The sequence below is a fragment of the Erpetoichthys calabaricus genome, chromosome 1, assembly GCF_900747795.2.
Source record: "Erpetoichthys calabaricus chromosome 1, fErpCal1.3, whole genome shotgun sequence".
NCBI classification, from domain to species: domain Eukaryota; kingdom Metazoa; phylum Chordata; class Cladistia; order Polypteriformes; family Polypteridae; genus Erpetoichthys; species Erpetoichthys calabaricus.
Window position 1 is genome coordinate 343,710,544 of NC_041394.2, and position 21,721 is coordinate 343,732,264.

The following is a 21,721-nucleotide window of genomic DNA, read 5'->3' on the forward strand; positions in this document are numbered from 1 at the left end:
TGAATAACATAAAGCAGGGGTGGGCAAAGTCATTCCTGGAGGGCCACAGTGGCTGTGGGTTTTTGTTCCAACCCAGTTGCTTAATTAGAAAACAATCCTTGCCAATAATTACATTTCATGGCTTGTTATTGTGCTTTAACTCTGCTATGTCAAGTCATTCTCATATCCTAGATTTTTTTTTCCATTCTAAGGATATCATCCAAATACTTTGAAGTGTAAAACGGATGGGTAATTCTCAGTCCTTCACTTTTTTCTCTTCTCTTTCCTTTGAAGTATTTAATTAAACCAAATAGTGCACAATAAATACACACAGGTGTAAAGGGTAACAAGCAAAATGGATAACTGCTGGTTTCTTTTGTCATTTGCATCTTACTGCCAATAAGGAGCAATTAAAAACCGAGAATGCAGCTGTTTAAGACTTAAATAAGCAATAAGGGTTCAAAATCCTAACGAGGGAGCATAACTAAAATGAAGCAGAAGTGTTACTACAGCAATAAGTGCTTCTTATTAAGCAATTGGGTTGGAACAAAAACCTGCAGCCACTGCGGCCCTCCAGGAATGACTTTGCCCACCCCTGATATAAAGTTTACCCCCCATAGTGTGGGGGAGGAACGATCTCCTCAGTCTGTCAGTGGAGCAGGACAGTAACAGCAGTCTGTCACTGAAGCTGTTCCTCTGTCTGGAGATGATCCTGTTCAGTGGATGCAGTGGATTCTCCATGATGGGCGCTGAGCAGGCTCCTGCCAGTCGCTCTGCCACAGATGTCAAACTGTCCAGCTCTGTGCCTACAATAGAGTCTGCCTTCCTCACCCATTTGTCCAGGCGTGAGGCGTCCCTCTTCTTTATGCTGCCTCCCCAGCAGACCACCGCATACAAGAGGGCGCTCACCACAACCATCTGATAGAACATCTGCAGCATCTTATTGCAGATGTTGAAGGATGCCAGCCTTCTAAGGAAGTATAGTCAGCTCTGTCCTTTCTTACACATAGCATCAGTATTGGCAGTCCAGTCCAATTTATCATCCAGCTGCACTCCCAGGTATTTGTGGGTCTATGCCCTCAGCACACAGTCACCTCTGACGTTTACGACGCTGCTGTCTAGACAGCCTTTGCATTAAGCTCTCCTTTGGCCAAGCGTGTCCTGCACTCGATTATCAAGCTGGCTGCATAACTCATCTCTATCATCTTCTTCCATCAGCTGCTTTTTCTCCTCCAGATCAGCAAGATCATTTCCTCACTTATCTTGATGGAAAAAACACAAAGCTGTACATACACTGCATCTGTTACTACTGTGATCCGATGCAACTCATCCGTTAGGTTTACACAAATGTGTGGTAACAGCACTTCTCGGTTTGCTACTCATACTTTGCTTTGAGCTCACGATGGAGGACACGTTACCTCTGGAAGGACAGAACCCCACATCCCAGTCTGAAAGGTGAGCTGGAAACCTCGTCTCTTACTGGCCATGGCTGAAAGGCTGTAGTGGCGGAGTTTGGCTGAATGCGGGGATGTCAGGTCAGGTGACCTCTTCTGCATCGATGCTCAGTTCAATAGAGATGAGGATAAGCTCCTCTATACTCACTGCTTTGTCCACGGGTCGTCGGTTTAGCCTCTGGGTTGAAGGACCATGTAAAAGAGGAGTTTCAGGGACCTCTGGTAAATGTGCCAATTTGCAGAGTTCAAAAAACAGAAAGCAGAGTGCAGGAGTCACGGATAGATAAGTGGAGATGACAGACTGGTGAATTTGAGTATTTTGCAATTTATTTAAAACAACAAACAAGCACATTGTAGGTAAACCAAGACAGCAGAATACCAATTCTAAAGGGGACAGGAAACCCCTTCTGGTCGAGGGTGTGACTTTGCTAAAGTTTCTGACAATTATTATTAATTATTTGACTGACGTCAAGGGAACTTACAACATTTGAGACACAATTGCATGTATTTCTTTTGTTTTTCCAGTATTAGATGAAGTGACTTCCTCATGGTGACAAACAGTCAGTGCCTATCAGTCCTAATATATCAAATCCTTTTGAAATTCTTACTAAAACATGTCTTTGACAGGTAACAAGTGCTACGTACCTTACAAAAGCTTTCTGAATGAATGTTTATTTGGGTGGGAAAAGAAATGTCACCTTCAGTTTTACCCAATAACAGTTCAGTAAGTACAACCCCAATTCCAATGAAGTTGGGACGTTGTGTAAAACATAAATAAAAACAGAATACAATGATTTTCAAATCCTTTTCAACCTATATTCAATTGAATACACTACGAAGACAAGATATAGAATGTTCAAACTGATAAACTTTATTGCTGTTTTGCAAATCTTCACTCATTTTGAATTTGATGTCTGCAACACGTTCCAAAAAAGCTGGGACAGGGGCAGCAAAAGACTGGGAAAGTTGAGGAATGTTCAAAAAACACCTGTTTTGAACATTCCACAGGTGAACAGGTTAATTGGAAACAGGTGTTTGTCATGATTGTGTATAAAAGGAACATCCCCGAAAGTCTCAGTCGTTCACAAGCAAGGATGGGGTGAGGTTCACCACTTTGTGAACAACTGCATGGGCAAATAGTCCAGCAGTTTAAGAACAACGTTTCTCAACGTACAATTGCAAGGAATCTTGGGATTTCACCATCTACTGTCCATAATATCATCAAAAGATTCAGAGAATCTGGAGAAATCTCTGCACGTAAGCGGCAAGGCCGAATACCAACACTGGATGCCCGTGACCTTCGATCTCTCAGGCGGCACTGCGTTAAAAACTGACATCATTCTGTAAAGGATATTACCACGTGGGCTCAGGAATACTTCAGAAAACCATTGTCAGTTAACACAGTTCGTCGCTACATCTACAAGTGCAAGTTAAAACTCTACCATGCAAAGCGAAAGCCATACTGTATATCAACAACACCCAGAAACGCTGCCGGCTTCTCTCGGCCCGAGCTCATCTGAGATGGACTGACGCAAAGCGGAAAAGCGTGCTGTGGTCTGACGAGTCCACATTTCAAATTGTTTTTGGAAATCATGGACGTCGTGTCCTCCGGGCCAAAGAGGAAAAGGACCATCCGGATTGTTTTCAGCGCAAAGTTCAAAAGCCAGCATCTGTGATGGTATGGGGGTGTGTTGGTATCCATGGCATGGGTAACTTGCACATCTGTGAAGGCATCATTAATGCTGAAAGGTACATACAGGTTTTGGAGCAACATATGCTGCCATCCAAGTGACGTCTTTTTCAGGGACGTCCCTGCTTATTTCAGTAGGACAATGCGAAGCCACATTCTGGCATGTGTTACAACAGCATGGCTTCGTAGTAAAAGAGTGCGGATACTAGACTGGCCTGCCTGCAGTCCAGACTTGTCTCCCATTAAAAATGTGTGGCGCATTATGAAGCGCAAAATACGACAATGGAGACCCCGGACTGTTGAGCAACTGAAGTTGTACATCAGGCAAGAATGGGAAAAAATTCCACCTACACAGCTTCAACAATTAGTGTCCTCAGTTCCCAAACGCTTATTGAGTGTTGTTAAAAGGAAAGGTGATATAACACAGTGGTAAACATGCCCCTGTCCCAGCTTTTTTGGAACGTGTTGCATGCATCAAATTCAAAATGAGTGAAGATTTGCAAAACAATAATAAAGTTTATCAGTTTGAACATTCGATATCTTGTCTTTGTAGTGTATTCAATTGAATATAGGTTGAAAAGGATTTGCAGATCATTGTATTCTGTTTTTATTTACGGAATTGGGAATTGGGGTTGTAACAATTTAAGACTAAAATAAAATGGAGGCACTTCAGAACATTTAAATTCTTCAGGGTGGTATGCCAAGACAAACGGATGATAGCCCCCCGAATATAAATCTTATCCAACTAGGCCCAACATTTTAAGGTCCACAAAGACTTAGGTACTTAGGCCAGTGTGTTTTGACTTCTTTCTCTTCTAACATACTCCTCGGGAAGTATTTGACATGTATATTATTTGGAAATGCTCAAGCATCTAATAAGCAATGTGTTGTTGTTTTTTTTTTTTTAATTCTTATATGCAGATTTTTTCATTAACAACAACAAAAAAAATAGCATTAATCCTATTAGCATGCTGCCAAATTATTTAAACATAATTCAGCATGGTGTACAATATTGGCCATGTGTACATTCTGGGTTTTAGTTTTATTTATTTTGTATTACTATTTGTAATTATTTGTAATTGACTTGATTAATTATTTAGCATTGGGGACAAGTTCTTTGTTTATTTCTGTGAAGGGAAAAGGAAACAAACTTCTGTTTCTCCTCCATTTGACTTGTTTCCAACACAACAGGGAGTAGGATGGATTCCAGTCGGTTACATGTGCTTACTGTCCAGGCAGGAGTGAACCTCACTCTTTAGTCAGGACTGTTCAGTTGTATTTCACTCTGGTGCAAACTCTACCGTATTACTGAAGAGAAATCCTCTGGCAAAATTATTTCCCACATTGAAAACAGCAATATGTTTTCTCTCAGGGATTAATTTCTCAACAGTAGTTTGGTTTCTTTATTTTTCAGAACAGGAGTGAACCTCACTCTTGAGTCCTGAAGCATGATTGTTTTTCTGGACTGATTTTTGAACGGTTACTGGTTTTATTCTAGTGTGAACTCTAGTGTGCGTCTGAAGATTGCATATTTTTGAAAACTGTTTACCACATTCATTACAGCAATATGGCTTCTCTCCAGTGTGAACTCTTTTGTGATTCTTAAGACTTCCTCTTTCTGAAAACTGTTTACCACATTCATTACAGCAATATGGCTTCTCTCCAGTGTGAACTCTTTTGTGATTCTTAAGACTTCCTCTTGCTGAAAACTGTTTACCACATTCATTACAGCCATATGGCTTCTCTCCAGTGTGAACTCTTTTGTGACTCTTAAGACTTCCTCTTTCTGAAAACTGTTTACCACATTCATTACAGCAATATGGCTTCTCTCCAGTGTGAACTCTTTTGTGATACTTAAGACCACCTCTTCCTGAAAACTGTTTACCACATTCATTACAGCAAAATGGCTTCTCTCCAGTGTGAACTCTTTTGTGATTCTTAAGACTTCCTCTTTCTGAAAACTGTTTACCACATTCATTACAGCAATATGGCTTCTCTCCAGTGTGAACTCTTTTGTGATTCTTAAGACTTCCTCTTTCTGAAAACTGTTTACCACATTCATTACAGCAATATGGCTTCTCTCCAGTGTGAACTTTAGTGTGGTTCTGAAGAATGCCTATATGTGAAAACTGTTTACCACATTCATTACAGCAATATGGCTTATCTCCTGTGTGAATTCTTATGTGGATCTGAAGTTGGCTTTTTCCTGAAAACTGTCTACCACATTCATTACAGCAATATGGCTTTTCTCCAGTGTGAATTCTTTTGTGAATCTTAAGATGGTATTTTTCTGAAAACTGTTTACCACAATCATTACAGCTATATGGCTTTTCTCCTGTGTGAACTCTTGTGTGTGTCTGAAGGTTGCCAATTTGTGAAAACCGTTTACCACATTCATTACAGCAATATGGCTTCTCTCCAGTGTGAATTCTTTTGTGAATCTGAAGATGGCTTGTTGCTGAAAACTGTTTACCACAATCATTACAGCAATATGGCTTCTCTCCAGTGTGAATTCTTTTGTGGTTCTGAAGACTGATCTTTTGTGAAAACTGTTTACCACATTCATTACAGTGATATGGCTTCTCTCCTGTGTGAATTCTTATATGTATCTGCAGAGAAGTCATAGCATAGAATTGTTTGCCACAATGCACGCAGCAGTATGGCTTCTCTCCAGTGTGAATTTTTTTGTGGTTCTGAAGACAGTAGCTTTGTGAAAACTGTTTACCACATTCATTACAGTGAAATGGCTTCTCTCCGGTGTGAATTCTAGTGTGTCTCTGAAGAGCACTCTTGCCAGAGAATTCTTTGCCACATTCCAAACAGCAGTGATGTTCATTTCCTGTATAAAGTTTAAAAGAAAAAAAAAAGATATTTTCAATCCACTGCCTTATTATTAACATTAACTAACATTAAATACATGCTGGTTAAAATTAGGGACAACCTTTGATAAGCATAAGCAATTATAACATTTTTGTTGTACATGGAAAGACACTTGATAATTTTACATTCACTATTACATCTACATATCAGGGCCACAAGAATATAAACTTCCTTTTGTTTGGAAATGTGTGTAAGCCATTTCTTACGCAAAAGCCAGGATTTATAAAATCAGAACTTTCCATGGAAATTGGCTTAATGTTACAGTAAGTTTTGAGCATTCATAAGTCCTATGCAGACGTTTTTGGTGTTGGCATTTTAGCAACTCCAGGTGGAAAATCAAACTAAACAGAAAATCTCATTTCATTGCACATTTTGCACTCTGAAGTTTGGCAGGCTAAACAAGGTGTGAACGTTCAGGGATCATAATAATTTTTTGGCTCCTGATGATGACTGAATCATAAGCTAGTTTAGACTTTCCCTTTGAACTGTGTGCAGAACTGGAGCCTTCATTACAGAGACCACCACATGGAATTCACACAATCCCAATTCTGTCACAGGTCTTAATAGCTGTGGGTTATTTGTTGATGGCTGCTTTTCAGCGTGAACTGCGTCAATGGTGAGGAATCTCGTAGTCACTCTGAGCCACATCATGCCAACTGTATGAGATGTTATTCTTAAGATGCTACAGAGATACATGCAATATCCAGACCATCAGTGTGTGCAAGTCATAAACAAAATGCAATCAGCAGCAACTTCTTCTGTCATCAACAGTGGTGGTCTTACTTGGCCTAGTAGTCTGTTTGTGATTACTGAGCTCACCTGTGCATCTTTTCTTCTTATTCCAGACAGTAGAATTAGGTAATCCTAAGGTTCCATGATGTCTCTAATGATTTTATTATTGTTTTTTGGCCTCATAATGGCTTCTTTGACTTTCATTGGCAGAGCTCTTGTCCTCATGTTGACCAAATAGGAACTACACACTCCAAAACTAGTCTATAGGGAGAAGTAAGCCCAGGTATCTTAAGTATGCATGACTAAAGCAATGAAACACATCTGAGGAACCACAAACACCTGTGATGCCAATTGGCCCAAACATTATGGTGACCTGAAATTGAGGGGCAATGTAGAAAAAGTGCTGCCATTTCTACATGGTATGACCAAAACATATGGAAATCCCCTTAAATGGAAGCCTATAATGTGCACTTTAATCAAATTTGAACTGTTTGATTTGTAATTTGAAACTGTGGAGGAAAAGGATAATTTTTTTCCCTTTATCTCAAACATTATTGAAGACAGTATATAAAACTGAATAACATGCCAAGCATGAAAAATGCATCCTTTAATAATTAGAATGTGTCCTGACATTTATCCACAATTAAAGAAAACCAACTGACACCAAAACAAACATCAAAATGACTTCTTTAAATCACCAAAGCAAAAAAGAGCAATGGATGAGTGACACCTCAGTGCACAAGCCTACAGAAGCTACAGTGACCTTGGAGAAAAAAATAAGAAGATGAGAAAATCCAGCTGTTGGTGTTTCAGTTCTATAGGGGAGTGTCAGGTGACTCCACAACTAGTCACCTTTGTGATACAATGGTAACATTTACTCGCCATTACAATGTTAATGAGTATGTACTGTCAGGATTTACATGTTAAATAAACTAAAAGATGCTAGGTTTTACTGTCTCTTTGATCCAATGTGTGTGTTCATCTAGACGTATAATTATTATTATGTCTGTTATGGTATCATTGCTAGAAATGTCAAGCACTCCGAGCCTGCTCCACTAAGAGCGCTATCAAAAAAGAAATACAACTGAACTGAACAGTAATGGTGTGTAAATCAATCAGCCTTGAATCAAATAGGTCAGTGTTTGCTTTTTATTATTAAAGTTGGCCGATCGGTCTGCTGATTTTGTGACACAGGATGTGTTAACCTGAAGGCATTCACATTACCGACAGAGCACACAAAATGGAAACTGGAGAAGAAAACAACAGCGGTTTTTGAAGTACAGTGATCCCTCACTATATCGCGCTTCGTCTTTCGCGGCTTCACTCCATTGCGGATTTTAAATGTAAGCATATGTGAATATATATCGCAGATTTTTCACTGCTTCACGGATGTCTGCGGTCTACAGTACGTGCGCTTCCTCAGTTGATTTGCCTATTTGAATTGAAACAAGGGACGCATTTGAATTGAAACAAGGGACGCTGTTGGCGGATGGCTGAGAAGCTACCCAATCAGAGCACGCAGTTAAATTCCTGTGTGCTGCTGATTGGCTCAGCGACGGAGTGCTGCATTAACCAGGAAGTCTAATCTCACTCATTCAGCATTAAGATGCAAATGATTGCAGAAAAGGTAAAAGTTTTGGATATGATGAAGGAAGGAAACAGCTACACCGCTGCAGGACACCATTACAGCATAAATGAGTCCACGATTCTTTTTATTTAAAAAGGAGGAAAAGCATATAAGATCTACGGCCGCAGTGTCTTTTAACCAGGGCGCAAAATGAGTTGCAAGTGGACATGATAAGGCAGTAGTCTGGATGGAATCTGCTTTAGGGATTTGGATTGAAGAGTGATGGAAGAAGAACAACAGCGGTGCTAAACAGTCGCCTGAAGAGGCTCCTTTAGAAGAGCTGTAACGCTATCCTTTGTTGTGCAGTAAAATTAAACTCATCGTTATCGGACAAGTCGTCGTGTCATTGTTGGTGAGTTGTAGCGGGGCCACATAGTTAGTGTTAAATGTCAGTACTGTGTGCGTCTCGTTTAATTGTCCCGTTTACTGTTTGTGTATCAGTTAATGCCATCCCCGTAAAGGGGGACGGATGATGGAAGGAGACCACAGCCACAAACCTGGAAAACACCCGTTTACAATTAATCAATCACAGCCGTCACAGGACTATTTAAGCCAGCAGGAGGAGAAGGAAGGAGAGAGGAGAGAAGGAGATTTTTTTCACATTCACGACCACGAGCCACCTGTACCTGTTATTTTACACATCGCGCATTTCCATCCAGTATGTTTTTCCATCTGCCGGACTTGCTTCAAGGACTTCACCACGAGAGACCCCGGGGTCAGACCTAATCATCCACCACACACCGAGGATACACGGTGAGGCTGCTCCATTTTTTCCGGGGAGAATCAATTTTACTAATTCAGTCAACCGCTTTCAGGACAGTTTCTTTATTACCGGACTCAAGTTCACAAGCATTCAGTTTATCAGTCATTGTTGTTATTTGTGTTGTGTGTTTATATGTTACAGGGACAAGGGAGGGTTTTTGTTGTATTTATATTTGGGGTGTTATAGTTATATTTGGTGGTGTCTTGTTGTTGCTGGGGTGGAGGGATATTAATATTTATATGTTTCTATTTTTTGCATGTCTTGTTTCACTTAATGCATACAATCCGTTTAAATTTTACATCCTGTTTTTGTACTTATCTTTTCACCGTCGATTGTGGGGGAAAAGTTTAATTGGTTAGAAGTACGGCTTGATAATTAGATTATTTCTCAGTAAATCATCCAGGCCACAGGTCTTGGAAGTGTAGCTGCCGGCTGGGTAAAGGGGTTGGCCATTACAGAGTAACCATAATTAATTATTTACGTACAGTACTTATTACAGGTACATAGTTTAGTGTCACTGTACACACATTTTACTGTATACAATTTTTCTTGCATTGTACGTATTTATTGATGGTGGCCTGTCTGTCGTAATGGCTGTAACATATGTGATATCGGAGACGCTCGATATCTTTAAAATAATATTTAGGTTTTACTGTATGTAAACTGTGTTTACATACATAATTTCAACGAATCTTACCTAATATCTAAGAGAATACAAAGGGTTTATGCTGTATAATTGTGCGTGAAATGTTTATAATAGTGTGGGAGAGTTTATAAGGGCTTAAAATATATAAAACTAATCATATAAACATATGGTTTCTACTTCGTGGATTTTCTTATTTTGCGGGTGGCTCTGGAACGCAACCCCCGCGATGGAGGAGGGATTACTGTATATTAAAATGTCTTAAAAGTGAAAGGAATGCTAAATGTAAAGTTTAAAAAGAAAAGGTTAGTTGTTAGTTATGGTGGATTTAAAGCAAAGACATTTAATGTAAATAATTTGACGAGACTCTTGTAGGTTCACCACTCAGCTGAGCTCACCAACTTTCTACAATGCAATGAAAGAAAGAAAACCTTTAAGAAACAAAATATATCTCAGTCGTCAATAATGAAACTTCTGAAAAGAAGCAGGAATATGATCAGGACAGGAAACAATCAAAGTGTATTCCTTAAAAAATAATTGGAATTTATCATTTTAGATACCCAACCATTCTCTATAGTGGAAAGTTTCCATCATTTAATTTCTAACTTGGATGCATGATATACTAGGGGTGGGCGGTATGACCAAAATTCTATATCACGGTATTTTTCTAAATTATCCCGGTTTCACTGTATTTTTTTCCCCATGCATGAGTGGATGTTAACCACATTTTCCACTGCAATTACTGGCTAAGAATAACCTATTCCACTGTCATGAGAATTGTATATTGTACAAAAAAAAACATTTTAATGTGCACACACGTATTAATACAGTTTTGCATTGCCCCATAAAGTGACAGTTTTCATGGGGGTGGCACTAATGGAGAAGGTATCACATTGCATGACAGATGCAATCAAAATATAGGACCTTTTTATTGAACAAATTTTGCAAAAACAAACTAATTTAGACAACATATTTTCAACCATACAAAGAGGCATTTAGACTTAGTAAAATATCCAGAAGTGCTTGTCAAAAATTGTATCGCACCGAATATGTCTTAGAAAAGGAATAAATAGTAAATATTTTTTGTAAACCAGCTATACTTTCTGTTAATGTTAACAATCTCTGTCCACTGACACGTTAAAGTGACTTTTTAAACAACTTTATCATCATTAACTCTTTTAGGGCGGATGTCGACTTTTGTCGACAGGAGGGGTTGAAGGCGAATGTCGACAAAAGTCGACATCCAGGGATAAAGGGCGACAATCAGCTGTTAATGGCGACAAATCTCACTGTCACATCACAGGCATTCCCTCTGTGCTTGGAGGAATGCTAGACTCGTTGACTCGGCAAATAAACATTGCGTGTGCGTGAGTTGCGAAATGTAAACAAAGGCAAGATGGCACCGACATGTGAAAAGGCAGCGAAGCAAGTGCAGAAAAGAAAACACTTGGCAGACGTTGTTTTGCGCATTACCGCGGAGTCGGACTCTTGATTTTTCAGAATCGGACTTTATTGGCAGTGATCAGGAGATCGAGCGAGAGAGTTAGAAGCAGGCATCAGCTGATCAGACACCAGCCAATGCCGCGCGAGCGGATCTGCTGCCAGTTGAGTGCCTTCGCGCAGCCGATGCATCTACGGCAAGGTTCGCATGGGATAAATACACATACATTGATCCGTTGAGAGCCGATATGGCTACCGGAGTTTACAAGACGGCATGGCTTGCTTTTGGACACGACAGATCACCAGCTGCTGTACTTCAGGCTGCTCTCTCCTGATGCTGCTTTTCAGCTACTGTCAGACGAGACAAACAGGTAGGCAGAGATTTTTTTTGAATCGCGGGCTGCGTTTGCATCGCATTCTCGTTATTCAAAGTGGAAACCCACAACGAAAGACGAGATGAAGCGCGCTGTGGCATTACAAATAGAGATGGGACAGAACTGGTGATATAACTTCAGGGAGCATTGTCCCCTGGTGGCTTAGGTACGTGCTGCTGCAAAGTTTTATTCACTTCTGTAATAAACAGAAGCAAATCCCATGGGGTGAGCCAGGCTATAATGCCATACATAAAGTTCATAAAGTTTCAGAAGATGAAAAGAGGTGACAATACGGTTTTCATGCAGGCAGAAAACTTGGTGGCAGTGGCATGGCACGTTGGCAAATGGGTGACTTGTCTCTCTACAGTACACACTAACAATATATGTTAGAAAATGCAGCAACAGACAATTGAAAAATAGGCATCAAAACAACACATAGAGAATTCAGGCTCATACAACATGCAAGACAGTAACATTTGTCAAAAGTAAATATTTTTTGTTGATTTGATATGTTAAACAATTGCTTTGTGTTCTTTTTTAAAAAATGTTAGTTTTTGGAAAAATATTCAGCCCTGGGAGAAAAGAAACAAAAAAAAATTAGCCCTAAAAGAGTTAAACTGCATAATATTTAAACTAATAAATAATAACAATAAAATAAATAATAGTATTATTACTGACAGTTGCACTATTACTTCAAGACTTCAAGCCCAGGTGCATTACACAGTATTCACCAAATTAAAATAAAATACAACAAGTGCAACTTGGTGATGACATCTTTACCAGCTGAACCATCATTTAGGCAAACTGCATTAATATGGACCTTGCTTCAAGCTAAGCTATACTGGGAAGAAAAAAACAAACTATATTTCCAGAACAAAGTCAACATTTCCACTTTATTCTCGCCGTTTATGTTGAGATTAAAGTCGACATTTCCACTTTATTCTCATAGTTTACTTCATAATTAAAGTAGAATGTTGTAAACTAAACTTCTTCCTAAAATCAATGTTTAATCAATTACCTTAATTTACCCCATCATAAATGAATGCAGCACATTAAATGCTTTGTGTTACGTTCCCGGACCCAGTGGTTAATCACTACGCTTCTTAAACTGACCTCCTCCGCACTAAGAGGAGACAGCGATCACCATACAGAATCCATTCACTTCATGATATTCCTGCTTTCTGAAAATTTAGAATGCTAAGATAAATACTTGATATCATTTTCATGATGAAATGCATTAAAGCAGGTATTAAACATGCATCGGTAGTGAGGCGGTAGTGCTGCTCCCTCGCAGTAAGGGGTCCCCAGATGTATGTTCAGTGTAGAGAACTTTATGGCAGGTGTGACGAGGCTCCAAAAAACTGGATGTATGAATAGCTATCGCACAGGTTTAACTTAAATATTGTGTAAATGTTGGGTTTGTGATCTGCTGGTCGGAGACACGAACACAGAATTCAATGCATGTTCTTCTGAGTGGGTTATCTTTATTGCATGCATGCTGTCTCTATCTGACATAGGCTACCAAAACCCCAGTATCCTTCCTTTTTCTTTCACCACATAACCAATCACCAAACGATAAACGTCTTTGTGAAATTAAAACTAGTTATAAACTTAGCCCACGGAGTGTTCAGAACTTTAAAAATATCTTCGTTATACATGTTTAGTTATGCCATCCATTTAGAGTTGCACCCATCTCTGAACGAATCACTTAACACAAAGCATTTAATGTGCTATATAACTTATGACGGGGTTTGAGAAAATCTAGTAAATGAAATATTCATTTTATGATGAAGTTTAGTTTACGATGTTCTACTTTAATGACAAATTACAAGAATAAAGTCAACATGTCGACTTTATTCTTGTCATAAGCGTCAAGATTAAAGTGGAAATGTCGAGAATAAAGTCAAAATGTCATCACACTATTATACAGTACCCAGGTACATTACACTGTATTGAAAACAAATAAAACAAGTACAACTTGGCTTACAGTATTATCCAGTAGTATAGAAACAGTATTTACACATCTGACCTTTTAACACTAAAGCATTTCCAGGCGACAGACGTGACTGCTTTTTTTCGGCTCTCTGTCCATTTTCACCGCGCGGCATACCTATGCTACCGCCCATTATTTGGTGGTGTAGCAGTGAAAAAGAGCCCTAGTGCAACAAATCTGTGTTTAGCGGTGTAGCAGTGAAAAAGGTCCCCACTTGAACAGTTTCCCGCTGCGCCACGTTCCGAACGTCGTTTAGGCAATTTAAACCGGTGTTGCGGTATAAGAAAAATCCGTATCATAAAAAAAATTAAAAACGGTTTTCGGTATGAATCGGTATACCGCCCAGCACTACGATATACTCTGCCGAGCAGATGATCCTTTTCAGACATATCATTAACCAAGATGTACACTTTCGTGACATCTCATAAACAATGGCATGCAAAAATCTGGAGACCCACTGATCAAAATAACTCTTACTGTAAAAAGTAAGGTCAATAGAAGACGAATTGATCTACAAAAGCAATAAAGTTAAAGATGAAGCATTCTTTTCTTCCATGTTAATTAAGATTTGTGCATTATTTTTGTTTTGTAGAGTGAAAAGAGGAAGGAGTACCGTGCAAATGTTTGGGCACCCCAAGTGATTGGAGATCTCAGATAACTTTTTTCCAAGATCTCAGACTTAAATTACTTCCTTAGGGCTTTGTCTTGTTCACAATCACCATTAGGAGTGGCCAGGTGATGCAAATGTCAAAGCCGTATAAATTCTCTGGACTCCTCAAACTGTCCTAACAATCAGCAGCCATGGGCTCCTCTAAGCAGCTGCCTAGCACTCTGAAAAACAAAATAAGTGGCGCCCCAAAGCAGGAAAATGCTATCTAGTAGCCATTTCCTCAGTTTATAATACTATTTAGAAATGGCAGTTAACAGCAACAGTAGAGGGCAAGTTGAGGTCTGGAAGACCAAGAAAAATTTCCAAGAGAACTCCTGATAGGATTGCTAGAAGGGCAAATCGAAACTTCTGTTTGCTAAAGATCCCTGAAGGTCTTTTGTAGTCAGACTCTGGAGTGGTGTGTAGTATAGCGGGTCCACAGCTCATGTCATAAAGGCCACTCACGGCTTAGCAAGGGGGCGTGGTGGTGTTTGTTTGAAGTGGTTTCTGGGATAAATTGTGATGTGGGCGGTCCTTGCTTAAGTGCACAGGTGAGGAGTCATCTGCATGCATAATTGTTCCCGGGAGCCGCCGATTGCCACAGGTGAATCACGTCCCCATCATAAATAGAACCGCGAGGCGGCTAGTGGGAAAAATGGAGGAAGAAAGAAAAGAAAAGAGCCGGAGGTTGCAGGAGACCAGGAAGCAGCGAGGAGAGAGAGCTGGTGTGCGCGAGCGAGAGAGAGAGAGCAAGCAAGTAGGCGAGAGAAGGCAGCTGGACAGTGAGCCCTAGCGGGGTGTTTGGCCAACACCTAGGGCAGTTTGTAGTGGTCGCTCCCGCTGAGCATTCTGAGGAGCAGAAGTGACCAGCAGAAGGGCTGCTCGCCACAGAAGACAGCAGGAGTTGTGAGGCTTGGAAGGAGAAACCCCAACGTGAGCGTCCTGGCCGCTGGGTTGAAAGCCAAGTCTCGATCTGGAGAGTGCTAGACCGAAGCCATGGATCGGGAAGAAGGTCAGCTGCTGGTAGGGCAACTCTGCTGTTGCGGGGCCCAGATGGGAGAAGCAGGGGAGCCGCCAGGTAAAGACGACACCAGGCTTTGTGGTTTTTAAAAGATTGCTTCCAGCATTGTTTTAAACTCGTTGTTTTAAAGGATTGTTTTTTTTTTCTATTATTTTTAACCTCCACAACTGTTTTATTGGGATTATTTATTTATTTGAAGACTTTTGTGATACACTGCACTTGTTTATTTTGAATACTGTTTTGTTGTTGTCTTTAATAAAAGCACTTGACACTTTACACCATCCCCTTGCTTCATTGTTATGCCTCACTGCCAAGCTCATCGGTGACATTACCAACGGTGACGGGTTCAGGGCTCCCAGAAGCAAGAAGGGAGCATGGAGTAGAACCTGCATCGTCACATGGTGTTACACTGTTCTACTGTGCAGCAACCCCATCACAAAGACCAATCAAAGAAAACCTTTCCTGTGTCCTCACCACAAAATTCAGCATCAGAAATTTGCAGATAATAATCTAAACAAGCCCTGTGGATTGATGAAGTCAAAAAAGAACTTTTTGGCCACAATACGCAAAGGGCACAGAGTTCCATGACAAGAACACATCTCTGACTGTTAAGTAAGGCAGTAGATTGGACATGTTTCAGGTTTGTGTTGCAGCCAGAAGCACGGGGAAATTTTCACTGATAGAGGGAAGAATGGATTCAATTAAATACCAGAAAATTCTAGAAGCAAATATCACATCATCTAAAAAGCTACAACCAAAAACAGTATGGCTTCTACAACAGGATAACAATCAGAACTGCACCTCAAAATTCACAATGGATAACCTCAAGTGGCCCAAGTTTAAGGTTTTGGTATGGCTCTCACTAGTCCGCGGATATAAACATCAATGAAAATCTGTGGATAGAACTCAAATGAGCAGTGCATGCCAGAAGGCCCAAGAATCTCACAGAACTAGCAGCATTTTATAAAGGACGAATGGGCAAAAATCCCCCAAATAAGAACTGAAAGACTTTTAGCTGGCCACAAATAGTGTTTACTGGCTGTGATTTGTGCCAAATGGAGTGTTACTAAGTACTGACCATGCAGGTGCCCACACTTTTCTTTCATGCACATTTACCTTTTTTGTTATTTTGAAGTGGTAAATAATGGAAATAAAAAAAGTAATCTAGCTTAAAATATAAAATATAAAAAATGTACCATAATCAACTTTATGCCTTTTGGAAATCAGATCATCTTTTACTTACTTAGCTTGTCCAAAGGTATCATAGTCTTTTGTATAGCACTCTTTATGCAAAACTCCTAAACATGTCTTTGGTAAAGTCACTAAAATGGAAGAATAGCAAACTGCTAAACCTTACACTACAATAGATGAAATCTCAAACTTACATTTAAACACAGTATAATGTAGTATTTTCACTCCATTTCTACATTTTTTATAATAACCAAAAGACCCAACCTTTCAGGCCCATAAACCCCAACCCTAAAACTTACACGTTTATTTTACACTTACTTTTCCCAGACTTCTTTGTAGGTGGTGGCTGATTTTCCTGAGTTCTAACAGATGTAGTCTCCTCGGTCCTCTTTGTGTCAGACTGTAGTGATTCAGACTTCACATTGATAGAAGGCCCTGGAGATGAACAGTGTCTGCTTTGAGAAGAGTCTAATCCTGTCACCACTCCATCTTTACACCCATCATGAAAGTCGTCTTCCTCAGTACTCTTCAGATTTATATGGTCATGTGCTTCAATACTGACTGACTTATTTTCACATTCTTCTTTAATGCTCACTGACCACAGTTCACGGTTTTCCTCCTTAATGCTCAGACTTTCCTGTTTAGGGTAGATGGACTCCAACTCACAGTCCTCCTCTTTAATATCCATAATATTTGTGTCCATATCACAGGTCTCCTGTTTCACGTCCATCAAGATGTTACAGTAAACAGCAGCTTTTTCTCTGCAGAAAGAACAACAATCAGCTTCATTAAAAGTGTATCATTTTGACATAAAGACACATGAATGTCATTTTTCAAGACCTTCTCTGTTAAAGCTTCTTAAAGTTGGACAGTTCATTGCATGCTGACAATAACTCATCGCTCTTCATTTTTAAATTAGTAGATGTGAAAAAATTTTGGGAGTGGAGTGACGGTCCAACAGGCTGAAACAAGAAGACCATCTTACACAGTTGTAGGTAAGAAGTATTCACTATTTGAATTAAACATACAGTGCTGTTGGGGTGCCAGAACTGTGTTATCAGTTATGTTGTTGAATGTTTATACAAGAAGGGGCACAGGACAGAGTTAAGAAACAGAAACATCAAGAGGAAGATGATGAAACAGGAACTGTTTCATAGCTGAAATGTGCAGGCTGCAACAGAAAAAGACAAGCAAATGAAATAAGGTGTTTTCTAGCTTTGGCTGGTAAGTGAAATTGATGGTGCGTAACTTCTATTTTTGACAGTATGCCTGACAAACCTTCCTGGGTAACTGAAATACAGTAATCCCTCCTCGCGGGGGTTGCGTTCCAGAGCCACCCGCGAAATAAGAAAATCCGTGAAGTAGAAACCATATGTTTATATGGTTATTTTTATATTGTCATGCTTGGGTCACAGATTTGCGCAGAAACACAGGAGGTTGTAGAGAGACAGGAACGTTATTCAAACACTGCAAACAAACATTTGTCTCTTTTTCAAAAGTTTAAACTGTGCTCCATGACAAGACAAGAGATGACAGTTCTGTCTCACAATTAAAAGAATGCAAACATATCTTCCTCTTCAAAGGAGTGCGCGTCAGGAGCAGAGACAGAGTCAGAAAGACAAAGGAAAGCAAACAAATCAATAGGACTGTTTGGCTTTTAAGTATGCGAAGCACCGCCGGTACAAAGCTGTTGAAGGCGGCAGCTCACACCTCCTCCGTCAGGAGCAGAGAGAGAGAGAGAGAGAGAGAGAGAGAGAGAGAAACAAACAGTCAAAAATCAATACGTGCCCTTCAAGCTTTTAAGTATGAGAAGCACCGTGCAGCATGTCGCTTCAGGAAGCAGCCGCACAGAAGGTAGCAACGTGAAGATAATCTTTCAGCATTTTTAGACGAGCGTCCATATCGTCTAGGTGTGCGAACAGCCCCCCTGCTCACACCCCCTATGTCAGGATCAGAGAAAGTCAGGGCAAGAGAGAGAAAGAAAAAAGTAAGATGGGTAGCTTCTCAGCCATCTGCCAATAGCGTCCCTTGTATGAAATCAACTGGGCAAACCAACTGAGGAAGCATGTACCAGAAATTAAAAGACCCATTGTCCTCAGAAATCTGCGAACCAGCAAAAAATCCGCGATATATATTTAAACTAGCAAAATACCCGCGCTTCGCAGCGGAGAAGTAGTGTGTTAAAGAGGTTATGAAAAAGTAAAGGAAACATTTTAAAAATAACGTAACATGATTGTCAATGTAATTGTGTTGTCATTGTTATGAGTGTTGCTGTGACATATATATATATATACATACATATACACATATATTATATATATATATATATGTGTGTGTATATATATATATATATATATACGAGCTGTATATACCCGGCGTTGCCCGGGGCAGAAGTAACCTAATCGGTCAAACACTTACATATATACCAAAGTAAACCTAATCGGTCAAACAGTTACATATATAAAAAAACCGAACCTAATCGGATAAACAGCTTCATATATACAGAAGCGAACCTAATCGGACAAACAGCTAATCTATATACATAAGCAAACTTAATTGGTCAAACAGTTACATAAATACAAAAGCAAACCTAATCGATGAAACAGCTTCATATATACAGAAGTGAACCTAATTGGTCAAACAGTTATGCATGTGCAGAATGATTTTACAAAGATTATGCGTGTTAACAATCATTAAAAAGAAAAGATTGAGGAACTCTTCTTGTATATGTGATGAAGCTGGATGAAGCTGACTTGACGAAGACGTAGGTGGCATAGATTGGTTTTTCTAAAACAGAAGAAAAAAATGAGTATCTATTATTATTTTAAATTAGAATGAAAATGAGAACCTTGATTAGAGATAGATTATCCGTATTAAAATATGTGCATGAATAAACTTTTGCTAACTCTGTAGCAAAAGTTTATTCATACAAATTGGAATGGGATGGCTTTGTGAAAAAGTAAAAATTACATAAAAATAAATTGAGAATGCGTACTTCCATTTGACTGAGATTATCTGTAATGATGAAAAAAAAGTTTAGTATGTTTTTTTTTCCATACGGGAAGGATGTAAAACCTTACATAGGCACCCTTCAGCCCGTACTGAAGGGTAGTGTCAGATTCTTACTGACTAAAAAACACCCTTTTTATTCCACAGCTACCCGAAAAACCACTATTAGGCATTACTTTGGGGTGGCAGTAGTTTAGTTATGAAACAGCTGGGTCCTGAAAAAAATCTGTCTTATTAGTGGCTTCATCACATATAGAAGAACAGTTCCTCAATCTTTTCTTTTTCATGATTGTTAACACGCATAATGTTTGTAAAATCATTGTGCACATGCATAACTGTTTGACCAATTAGGTTCGCTTCTGTATATATGAAGCTGTTTGATCGATTAGGTTTGCTTTTGTATTTATGTAACTGTTTGACCAATTAGGTTTGCTTATGTATATAGATTAGCTGTTTGTCCGATTAGGTTCGCTTCTGTATATATGAAGCTGTTTGTCCGATTAGGTTCGCTTTTTTTATATATGTAACTGTTTGACCGATTAGGTTTACTTTGGTATATATGTAAGTGTTTGACCGATTAGGTTACTTCTGCCCCGGGCAACGCCGGGTATATACAGCTCGTTTCATATAAATATAAATTATTAAACAGTAAAATCTTCTTCTGTAATTTGCTACCGTGGCAATTTGTGTGTCTGTCCAGGATTTTAAATGACCTGTAGCTCGCAAACCGTTGCACCTATACAGTTGAAATGTGGTACACATATAGTACGTCACGTCTACTATCCGCTTTATGGGTGATGATTGTTTTAGTCTTTTTATCTTTATTTTATTTTATTGTAGAATCAACTCCTATCTGCGCACAGCAGGGCAGCCGTGGGCGGATGCGTATGGTGTATTCAGTCGATGTTATCGTGCATTGCGCTGTCAGTGGTATTTTGATAAAAGAATTTGAACAACATATAAGAAGCGTATAAATTATTAAACAGTAAAACATTAACATTTAAGAAGTAAAGTTACATTAAGTACTACTGCTGTGCCTTTGGGTATACCTCATTTTTTGTTTGCCCATTACATGCTTAAATGTATACATTTTTTGGTGCACCTACCCGAGAACACGCGACATATAACCGAGCGTGGGAGAAGCATGGATTTTAAACACGCGTTGAGTTGATGTGCTGGTCTCCCTCGTGAAATAACTGGTAATGTTTGACTAAAATGTACAGCGAATAAAACGACATTAGCTCCTATTTTTTTTTTTTACGATCTCTGAGATGTTGCTTTTTTCGGTTCAAGGCTTCATAAGCTCTTTTATGTTGTATAGTGTACTTATCCCAAACCATCATCTTTGAATGTTGCAAGACTTTCGCCTTGTATGTAGATCGGGGTAATTACATTCATTGCATTCCTAGTCTGAATCACAATGTGATTGTATGGGTGGTTACCTGGCACTGTAGGGTTGCCACCCGTCCTTTAAAATACGGAATCGTGCCGCGTTTGAGAATGAAATTGCGCGTCCCGTTTTGAATCAATACTGGACGGGATTTATCCCATATTTTTTTTATCATTTTTTTTTTAAAGCAGCGTCTCATGCAAATCATCCCACACGCATTTTATGAAGATGCCTCCTTTCCTACTTTTGATTGGGTAATACTTGATGTCATCGTTAGTTTGATTGGTGTTTTTAACTGTCCAGTGAGTAGGGCGTGTCTTTCAACCGTAAGCAGATTTTTTGCACTGGTATCACTGACCTCGACGACGGCGACGTTATACGTCAAAAATAAATTACGATAAATGACGATTTTGGCGATACTTTATTACGACGGCGGCTACATAGACACGATCAAATAAAAACAAAAAAATCAAATAATCATTCTACATTTTCAAAACGTCGAAAAAACGACGGAATGAAAAAAAGGCCCACCCGACGACCCACCCATTCCATTTTTATATATATAGATATATATGTGTATATATATATATCTATACTAATAAAAGGCAAAGCCCTCACTGACTCACTCACTCACTCACTCACTCACTGACTGACTGACTCACTCATCACTAATTCTCCAACTTCCCGTGTAGGTGGAAGGCTGAAATTTGGCAGGCTCATTCCTTACAGCTTACTTACAAAAGTTAGGCAGGTTTCATTTCGAAATTCAAAGCGTAATGGTCATAACTGGAACATATTTTTTGTCCATACACTGTAATGGAGGAGGCGGAGTCACGTATCGCGTCATCACGCCTCCTACGTAATCACGTGAACTAAAAACAAGGAA

At 39.4% G+C, this 21,721-nt stretch overlaps 1 protein-coding gene across 2 annotated transcripts in view; it reads right to left on the reverse strand.

Annotated features, from left to right (window-relative positions):
- Positions 1–4,236: 4,236 nt before the first annotated feature.
- Positions 4,237–21,721, reverse strand: part of LOC114664953 (gastrula zinc finger protein XlCGF26.1-like) — an 87,746-nt gene continuing 70,261 nt past the window's right edge. The window contains exons 2-3 of one of the 2 annotated variants that reach the window (XM_028819289.2): positions 16,755–17,197; positions 4,237–5,962 (exon numbers count right to left, since the gene is read on the reverse strand). In XM_028819289.2, the coding sequence (XP_028675122.1) occupies positions 4,527–5,962; positions 16,755–17,166 (1,848 nt within the window). In that variant the 5' untranslated portion in view covers positions 17,167–17,197 and the 3' untranslated portion in view covers positions 4,237–4,526. The remainder of the gene's footprint in view (positions 5,963–16,754; positions 17,198–21,721) is intronic. The other variant, XM_051925600.1, reaches the window with a different exon arrangement.